Source organism: Sinocyclocheilus anshuiensis, unplaced genomic scaffold (assembly GCF_001515605.1).
Source record: "Sinocyclocheilus anshuiensis isolate Anshui unplaced genomic scaffold, SAMN03320099.WGS_v1.1 scaffold778, whole genome shotgun sequence".
Lineage (NCBI taxonomy): Eukaryota > Metazoa > Chordata > Actinopteri > Cypriniformes > Cyprinidae > Sinocyclocheilus > Sinocyclocheilus anshuiensis.
This window is the reverse complement of record NW_015544177.1, coordinates 31847-41551: the sequence shown is the minus strand read 5'-3', so window position 1 is coordinate 41551 and position 9705 is coordinate 31847. Positions and strand designations below refer to the sequence as shown.

The 9705-nt window shown below is 37.9% G+C and overlaps 3 protein-coding genes across 4 annotated transcripts in view; 2 read left to right on the top strand and 1 right to left on the bottom strand.

The window, feature by feature from the left end:
• The window catches only part of LOC107696248 (proline-rich protein 5-like), a 13731-nt gene extending 11586 nt beyond the window's left edge, over positions 1-2145 (top strand). For both annotated transcript variants that reach the window (XM_016496501.1, XM_016496502.1), the window contains exon 10: positions 1363-2145. In XM_016496501.1, coding sequence (XP_016351987.1) covers positions 1363-1901 — 539 coding nt within the window. In that variant the 3' untranslated portion in view covers positions 1902-2145. The remainder of the gene's footprint in view (positions 1-1362) is intronic.
• A 2590-nt stretch (positions 2146-4735) lies between these two features.
• LOC107696245 (F-box/LRR-repeat protein 14-like) lies at positions 4736-6921 on the top strand. Its single transcript, XM_016496499.1, has 2 exons — positions 4736-4948; positions 5053-6921. The coding sequence occupies exon 2, from the start codon at positions 5140-5142 to the stop codon at positions 6373-6375; it is 1236 nt and encodes a 411-aa protein (XP_016351985.1). The 5' UTR covers positions 4736-4948; positions 5053-5139; the 3' UTR covers positions 6376-6921.
• A 1577-nt stretch (positions 6922-8498) lies between these two features.
• LOC107696228 (muscarinic acetylcholine receptor M2-like) overlaps positions 8499-9705 on the bottom strand; it is a 4249-nt gene continuing 3042 nt past the window's right edge. The window contains exon 2 of the mRNA XM_016496488.1: positions 8499-9079. Coding sequence (XP_016351974.1) covers positions 8499-9079 — 581 coding nt within the window. The remainder of the gene's footprint in view (positions 9080-9705) is intronic.

Below are 9705 nucleotides of genomic sequence, written 5' to 3'. Positions count from 1 at the left end.
GTTTTAATAGACCGGTGACGACCGCACAGAGTAGCATTATAACAGAACTTTCAAATGTATCTAGTATGATAAAACAGCGCTGCTTTTTTTTCCCACATACGCACGACCGGAAGGAGTGGAAGCGGTCGACTGTGGCATCATAAAACCTCCGCTGCTTTCGAGCCGTGTGTCGCGCTCGTTCAGCGGCCTCGTTTCACTTCGACGGCTTTCAGCCTCACTCTGCTTCATTCTACTACGTTAATAAATCATTAGCTCATCCATGAACATGATTTCTGCCCGAGTCCCGTCGGATTGCATCGGCTGTGGGGATGAAGACTGAAGATGAACTCCCATGATTCCACACTATGCCTTTGTCTCCTTGTTTATTTTGAATATGCGCCCTCTAGCGGCGAAAAATTACATATTGTGCCTTTAAAGGATAGTTCACACAAATTAAAAAGGCAGCTGTGTATTTAATAAAAAATATATATCAAAATAAAATAAAATACACAATTTAACTAAATCAAGACAGTGACAACAGAGCATAAGACAAAATATTCTACTGATCAAACATTTGGGGTCAGTAAGAAAAAGTTTCCTATGCTCACCAAGGCTGCATTTATTTAAACAAAAAACAGTAATGTTGTGAAATATTACATTTTATAATAACCGTTTTTTATTGCAATATATTTTCAAATGTAATTTATTTCTGTGATTGCAAAGCTGAATTCCAGTCATTCTAATATGCTGATTTGCTGAAATTATCAATGTTGAAAACAGTTGTGCTGTTTAATAATTTTGTGGATTTCTTTTATGAATAGAAAGTTCAAAAGAACCCCATTTATTTTAAATACAAATCTTTTGTTACATTATAAATGTCTTTACTGTCACTTTTATTCGATTTAATGTGTCCTTGCTGAAAATGTTGTTAATATAAAGCTAATATAAAATAAAAATAATAATGATAAAATAAAATCTTACTGACACCAAAAGAAAATTATATATATATATATATATACAGTATATATATATATTTTTTTCAGTAAAAAAGCCTGCATCATAGAAATACAGAAAAATTATTATAAAAGAAACTTTTTCTTTCTTTTTTTTTAAGTCTGTTTTCATGCACTAAGTCTCATTTATACCGTGTGAGAGAAAAAAAATACACTTGATATAGCATGTTGTTTCCAAAATTAATTAATTCGCTAGATTTAAAATAATATCTGGAAAATGTTTGCTTTGTATCTTTATTTTTACTACACAGTGTTAAACTTAGCTATATAAACTGTATAGATTTTAAATAAATAGTTTTTTTTGTAAATCTCTTTTCACCATAAATATCAAAGCAGTATATCATTATTCATTTCTTAAAAATCTTTCCAGAGAGGCGTTTGCAGTATTGCTGGTCCAAGTCTGCAGACCTGCCCTCCAGTAATCTGGTAGTGCGCTCCAAGAGTTACAACATCCCCATGCTGACCCCCGTGGCCGAGTACGACTCTGAAGTGAGCTCTGTGGGCAGCGTCGGCATCCGGCGTCACTCTGCGTGTGATGTCACTTCCTGCATAGAGCCCCAGGGCTATTCGGCCCTGACTGTGGGAATAGAGACCAGCTCAACCCCCAGACTCTCACTCGATCATGAGCTCACCCTGTCTAGTGTGATGCGAGGGGCCACGGGACAGCCCGCTCTGATTTCTCCGCCCGTCTTCATCAACACCTCCGCAGGGTGTCTGCATGCAGCGGACGCCCCGATGGCTTCATCTGAGGTGGACCAGGCCCTTTCGTCACCCCCGAGCTGCTCCTCCAGTCCGGAGACTATTGTAATGCAGGGGCTAGACTCACTGGAATCAGATCCTGACGGAATCTTCATCGACCTTTCCCACTGCCGCTCCGATTCTTTCGGAACGAGCAGGATAACTAGCTGATGGATGTACGTTGTGATTTTCATTCCTGCTTTGCGCAAAAGCTAAGGCTGCTTTGTGGGAAAAATGGGAAAAGACTCGATTTGAAGTGATTGTTTTCATAATGTTCTAAACCTGGGGATGAATTTTTTAATTTTTCTAGTTTTTCATAGACAATAGAGGTGGAATATCTCCATCTTAATTAATATACATCTTACTGTCTCTCATTTAGGAAAGCTAATTTCCGCCACGAAATAAAAAACAATTAAAAAGGGTAATTGCACCTTTTTATCATGCAGTTTTGAGTTTATATCTCACAATTCAGACTTTTTTTTTTCAGAATTGCGAGATATAAACTCAGAATTGCTGGTTGTTAAAACTCGCAATTTTGAGTTTATAATTGAAATTGTGAGATATAAACTCGTAATTGTGAGAAAAAAGCCAGAATTTTTTTTTTTTTATTCCATAGCAGAAATAAGCTTCCATACTCATTTTGTTTAAAGGTGTGGTCACATTTACTCTTGTCGAATTTTCGCAGGCGAAATCCAGTCATTTCAATAGGAATTCACTCGATTGGGAGTTTCAGGTGAGGGCTAAAGATTTCGCAGTGGGTGCAAGTTGGTCACATGGATTTGCCACATCGACTAGCAGGAAGCTGATTGGTATATAAGTTACGTCTGCGTGAGCTGTGCTTCATACATCATTACACAACCAACAATAGACAACTGGCCTTTTTTACTCGCAAAATTGTGACTGCACTTTAAATGAGCTTCACGTATCGTAATGCGTTATGAGATGACAGTATGCCTAAATGTAGAAATCTCTTCCATTATTGTCACTCTTGATCTCATGCACTATTTATTGTCATAGGGCTTTAAACAAACTACTTTTACATTTACATTTCATTGCTAACCTGCACTCTTAATGGTATGAAAAGAAAGTAGTCTCTTAATCTGTGAGAATAGCAGTTGCTAATGATAATACAATGCAGAACATTGTACGTCTTGAACATTGTTTTTCAAAAGCTTGTTGCTTTTTTTATGTGACGATAATGTGCTGCCTGAAAGTTAACAGGGTTTGCTAATTGAATGTTAACAAAAACTCCCTTTTAGTTAGTTGATAAAATAGTATAAATACAGAAAGATGGTGTTAGATGAAACTGAAATACAAAATTTCACTTATTGACTATAAAAAGCTATTTTATATGAAGATATTTGTTAATTTAAAAAGACTATTATCTGATTTCTTTAGAATTTAGGAGTTAATCGAATTGGTTAATACCCGTAAGTATAATTGGATGAATGTATATTCCATAATATTAAAATTGAAATGATGCATAGAAGCCCCACTGTATAAAAAAATATAAGGTACTTTTGTTATTTTTGTTTCTTATTTCTATGTATGCGAGCTTTTTGATTTAGGGTATAAAATGAATAATTTCTCTAGTTTTATAGAAAGAGATTGAGCATACTTGCATAGATTTTTACACAAGCAACATTTTTGGAAATTTAAAAAGTTTACAGTGGTACTTTAATACCTTGCACTGTCATTTCTGAATGTGCTTTGTTTCATATTGAATTTGTTATCAGCTTTCATGTGTGCTGCTGTGGACAACCTCAACAAGACTGAATTTGTAGTAAAATACTTTTATGCTTCACTTTTATGGGTGTTTCAAAGTACAAGAGTGATTGTGTGTGAACAAATAGGATGGGTTTTATACTGGTCAGGCTCATATTTTATTCTATGCTTTGCTGGATTTCGTTATAATTTTTTTTGTCCGTAAGATAAACAGGTTTGCATAGGAAAGAAGTGTGAAAACAGTCACGTTTAATTTCGTTTTCAAAGAGAACTGTGGAGCTTATTTGTTTAAGACCAGTGACGTTGAGCCGGAAGTAAGGTTCGATTCTTGAATGTGTCATTCATTTGAGCCGAATCTTTTCAATAAGTTGATTCATTCACGAATACAATCAGAGCGGTTTTGGAATCAACAACTCAATGATTCACTGAACCGAGACCAGCTTCTTTCGGATATACCCGATTCCAAGTGAGCATTTGGAATGAAACGCGGATTTGACTCATAGCAAGTTACTTTAATACCCTAATATCAGAAAGTTTACAAACAATGACTTGTTAGAATTATATTTACAACCAAACAGATGTGCTTTTTTTTTTTTTTTAAATATGCCTATCATTTTTTTTAATGTGCCAAGACTTTTTCAACGTAAATTGATTTGAGTGTTTTTTAAATGTGAATGTAATTGTAAATGAGTATATGTTTTTTTTCCACGCCTTTTTTCTTTGCTTGCACATTTGGCTGGCATTATGCAAATATTTCCACATAGTGAGGTAGATATGTGGGGGCGTGTTAGAACGAGCCGTTTTAGGGGGGCGTGGCAGAGTCTTAACTTTGATAAAGTATATCTCTTTGGTTTTGAGACTTTAGTCTTTGCAACTTCAGGGATCTTATCTATGCACAATCAGCTTGTAACACTCCAAAGAGAAAGGAAAACTTGAAATCGCATCATATGACCCCTTTAAATATTTTAGAAGGATCACGTACGGAAGTATTTGCGTCCTGACGTAAAGATTCAAGTTTTGTGAACCAATTCTTTAAAACTGTTCAAAAGAACCGATTCGCGCAAATGAGTCGCACTTCGCATCACTAATAGAGGGGTTGTTGTTGTTTTTAAAAAACAATTTGAATTCACTTGAGCAAATGTGACACTTAATATGTTTTTTTTTAAGAAAAATAATTCGTTTTGATATACATTTCAGACCTTTTAAACATAAACATACGGCTTTTTTCATACAATAACACCAGCCCGCTGAACAGTCACCCTCCCCGTTTTGAATAGACGAAGACAAAGGCTACCGGAAACCGGACTCCATAGTTTTCGTCAAATGGCTGGTTTGTGTTCACGCGAAATCGTTTGTTTTCTCCAAACGTTTACGTTCAGTTTTTAAAAGTCTTTTCCGCGAGCTTTTTCATGGATATGTATTTATGTTTACTAAACATGCGTCGCGATCTGGAAATAGTCGTTACGAAGACCTGGCGGTGCAAATACAGCGACGTAAACTGGTTATTCCAAGCGAATGAATCCCAGACCAAGTTCTAAATGCAACAAAGCGCGTTCGATTTTTATTTTTGTTGTGTGTTTACTTACATTTCTAACAGCGTTTTATTTACATGCGGCCCCCTCCGGCAGAAGACCAGACCAGACCAGCATAATAACTTCGCTAAGCTAACGAGCCGCTCTTAGAAATGGACATCCACGTCTCGAGCCTCTTCCCGGAGATCTTAGCGATGATTTTCAACTACCTGGACGTTAAAGGCAAAGGCAGAGTCGCGCAAGTATGCACGGCGTGGAGAGACGCCTCGTACCATAAATCCGTCTGGAGAGGAGTAGAAGCGAAACTCCACCTGAGAAGAGCAAACCCGTCGCTGTTCCCCAGCCTCCAAACCAGAGGCATCAAGAAAGTCCAGATCCTCAGCCTGAGGCGCAGCCTTAGCTACGTTATCCAGGGCATGCCCAACATTGAGAGCCTTAACTTGAGCGGATGCTACAACCTGACGGATAACGGCCTGGGACATGCATTCGTGCAGGATATCCCGTCACTGAGGGTACTCAACCTGAGCCTGTGCAAACAGATCACCGATTCCAGTTTGGGCAGGATCGCGCAGTATCTAAAGAAACTGGAGCTGTTGGATCTCGGCGGGTGTAGTAATATCACCAACACGGGGTTGTTGCTTATCGCTTGGGGCCTTCATAATCTCAAAAGCCTGAATTTGAGAAGCTGCAGACACGTTTCGGATGTAGGCATCGGACACCTGGCCGGCATGACGCGCAGCGCCGCGGAGGGCTGCTTGAGTTTGGAGCACCTCACGTTGCAGGACTGTCAGAAACTCACTGACTTGTCGCTCAAGCACATTTCTAAGGGCCTAAACAAGCTGAAAGTCCTAAACCTGAGCTTCTGCGGTGGCATATCCGACGCTGGCATGATCCACCTGTCGCATAAGACCCACCTCTGGACTCTTAACTTGCGCTCGTGCGATAACATAAGCGATACAGGAATTATGCATCTCTCCATGGGCGCTCTGAGGCTGTACGGGCTGGATGTGTCGTTTTGCGACAAGGTGGGCGACCAGAGCCTGGCTTACATCGCGCAGGGCTTGTACCAGCTCAAGTCCCTGTCGCTTTGCTCGTGCCACATCAGCGACGACGGGATCAACCGGATGGTCCGGCAGATGCACGAGCTCAAGACGCTGAACATCGGCCAGTGCGTGCGGATCACGGACAAGGGCCTCGAGCTCATAGCGGATCACCTGACGCAGCTGACCGGGATAGACCTGTACGGCTGTACCAAAATAACGAAAAGAGGACTGGAGAGAATCACCCAGCTGCCCTGCCTTAAGGTGTTGAACTTGGGACTTTGGCAAATGACCGAGGTCAAGGGTTTAGGAGACGCGTCTGAGATCCTGCCCTGCTACACCTCCTAACTACCTCAGCGTCGCCTCGCCAGCGATGTCTTGTTTTTCTAGAGACGCGTGTTATTTATTGAAGACGCACAGTCGCGCCGTCACGTACTTTGTTGCTAAGCCTGTTCGGGAAAGAGGCTTGATGTAGTTCAAATTGAATCAGCAATAAAACACTGAACAGCCTTCCTAATGGTATAGTCTGAGTTCTGACAGTTCCCTTGAATGCCTTTGTGTTTTTCTGTACTTTGTTTTAGAGCTTCATATTGAGGTAAAATGTATTTTATTCTCATTTCCACGGACAAATGCTTTTTGTCACTGCCTTTCAGTATGTATCCTGAAATACCAGCATTATATTGTAAATTGAAGAGAAAAAATGTTTACCATGTGCGTGGACACGGACGGAAAACTTGCTTGTTGGTTTTATGTGATTCCTCCCTTGAAAAATGGAACATATGCAATTTAAACTTTGTTTAAAAAAAAAAAAAAAGGCCAGCTTGCTTGTTAAAGACCTACAGGATGTCTGTTTATTTTCCTATGATAAATGATTAAAGCTAAAATAGTTTTTAACTGAATTGTTTTATTGCTGGTATTTTTTTTAATACTCTGTATTCTCCAGTTCAGTACAACATTCATTACATTCTGCTTGAATTACATTTCTTTCCATAATTTCACTATTTTTTATTTTTCCAACCACACATAGATTAATAAACATCTACATAACAAGCCTAAATAACAAAACAGTGCATCTGTATAAGATAACATGATAATGGTTAAATGTGTATTTCTGTACGTTTTGTTCCAAGTAAAAAAAAATACAATAAAATGCTTATATAAATGATATTTATCTACATAATCACATGCTTTACATACCAAGCATATAACTTTTTTTTTTCATCTGTGATGACAAGTAGCTGGAAAAGTCACAGAAATGTATGTCAAAAGATTTGAGAACCTTAAAATACAGTATATATAATAATAATAATAAAACACCATTATTGGCATAATTACTTTAGTAAAATTACATTTAAATCATGGTGAAATGCTGAGAAGTACATGTGATTCTCTTACCAAATGTAAGGATTTATTTCTTTTCATTATTAAATGGAGGTCTCTGCTTTAAAGGGTTAGTTCACCCAAAAATGAAATAAAGTCGAAATTGTTGAATAAAGTCGTTTTTTTTTCTTCTTTTGTACACAAAATATTCTCGTAGCTTCGTAAAAGTACGGTTGAACCCCTGATGTCACATGGATTATTTTACAGATCTCTTTGTATACGTTTCTGGATTTGGGAATATTTCAGTTGTATTGCTGTCTATGGGAGGGTCAGACAGCTCTCAGATTTCATCAAAAATATCTTAATTTGTGTTCCGAAGATGAACGAAGGTTTTACGGGTTTGTAACGACATGAGGGTGAGTAATTAGTGACAGAATTTTCATTTTTGGGTGAACTATCCCTTTAAGAAAAATGCTGTAAAATCAGTAGTATTGTAAAATATTACAATTTAAAGTAACACTTTTTATTGCAATATTTTTTTTAATGTAATTTATTCCTGTGATGGTAAAGCTGCATTTTCAGCATCATTACTCCAGTCTTCAGTGTCACATGATCCTTCAGAAATCATTCTGATATGCTGATTTGCTGCTCAAGAAAGTTTGTTATTATTACCAGTGTTGAAAACAGTTTTGCTGCTTCATTATTTTGTGGAAATCGTCATCAAATTTTTCTGAATTCTTTTTATGAATAGAAAGTAAAAAATATTGAAACAGCAGTCTTATTTAACATTATAAATGTCTTTACATTACAAACATTTAATTGATGCATACAAAAATGTTACCCCAAACTTTTGAACAGTAATATATGATTTATACATATAATTTATCATATAAATTTTAGCAAAAAGCTTGGAAGGACAGCAATGAAAACAACTAACATTTTGTATTTTAATAATGCAAAGAAAACATTAAACTGTCCACCGCTACTTTTTAGTTGTCCGCCTCATAATATGGCTGCTGAAATATCATTTGAATGTTTCAACAGTTTGGACAAGCCTGGTATTTTCAAACCTAGGAACGCATCCAAATCAGCAGACTCTGGATATCGTCAGTGAAACTGTTTATAAGCTCATAGAGCTTTGCCCCACAGTCTTAATGTTTTCTGGTGGCATGAATATTCCTGTATTTGCATGTCAGCAGCTGTTTGAAGGTGTTCTTAAAGGTGACATTGCACAGGGCATAGCAGGCTGGGTTCACCGTACTGTTTATGTAGCAGAGCCAGTAGCCAAAGATCCACATCTTGTTTGGAATACAGGAAGAGCAAAACGTGTTGATGAGTACCATGACATTGTAGGGGGTCCATGTGGCTGCAAACGCCACCAGAATGGCCATAATGGTCCTTGTGACTTTCTTCTCCCGCAAGGATAAACTTTTCCTCTTCTGATAACGTGGCCTGAGAATCTTCTGTGACACCAGACTCGGGCTTTCCTTCCCGTTGGTCATGTTCTGACCTCCGTTGTTGGGTTTATAGGTGTTTTGCAGGTCCTTTTGGGATGTTGTTCTGAAGCAAGTAAATCTGACCCAACTTCCTGTGGCCAGCAGAGCTGATTGGGTCTGACGGCTTCTGATGTCACTGTTATTGCTTATGGATACGGCCTCCTCATCCCTCTGATTGGAAGACGCGAGCACACTTCCAGATATAGAGTCATTCTCACTCTCCTGCTCTTCTGCTGCTGGTGGGTACAATACATTTTCAGTGAGATCTTTGATGATGATGAGATTTAACTATATTTGATTCAGCATGGGAAAAGAACACAATACTTGTAATTGACTGCTGCCAAGCTCCCCAAAAGACCATACAAGTATCATAAATGTAGTTCATATGTCTTAGCAGCTTAAAATTCTATCTTTTTCTCACACAAAGCTATCGTATGGCTTCAGAATACTTATATAGAGCACTTATATAGAACCGGGGTCTGAAGACCCTAAGGTGGCTGTGGAGAATTTGAGTGAACAAAAAGATGTTAGAAAAATTATTTTCTTTAATGTTAACATTTAGATATAATTAAATATTTTAACACACTAACTGAATTACTCATTTGATATTAGTGTCAGATATCACATGATTAGTGATTGCTCAATTAACCTGATTTTTTAACAGTACGTACACACACCACACACACACGTTGGTATTGGTGGTTTACGGGGACTCGACTCTCCATAGGCGTAATGGTTTTTATACTGTACAAACTGTATTTTCTATCACCCTACACCTGAACCTACCCCGCACAGAAAACTTTGTGCATTTTTAGATTGTCAAAAAAACACCATTTAGTATGTTTTTTAAGCCTTTTGAATT

Bases quoted from the DNA above. Each gene is read 5' to 3' on its own strand.
- LOC107696245 (XM_016496499.1), top strand. From the start codon at position 5,140: ATGGACATCCACGTCTCGAGCCTCTTCCCGGAGATCTTAGCGATGATT.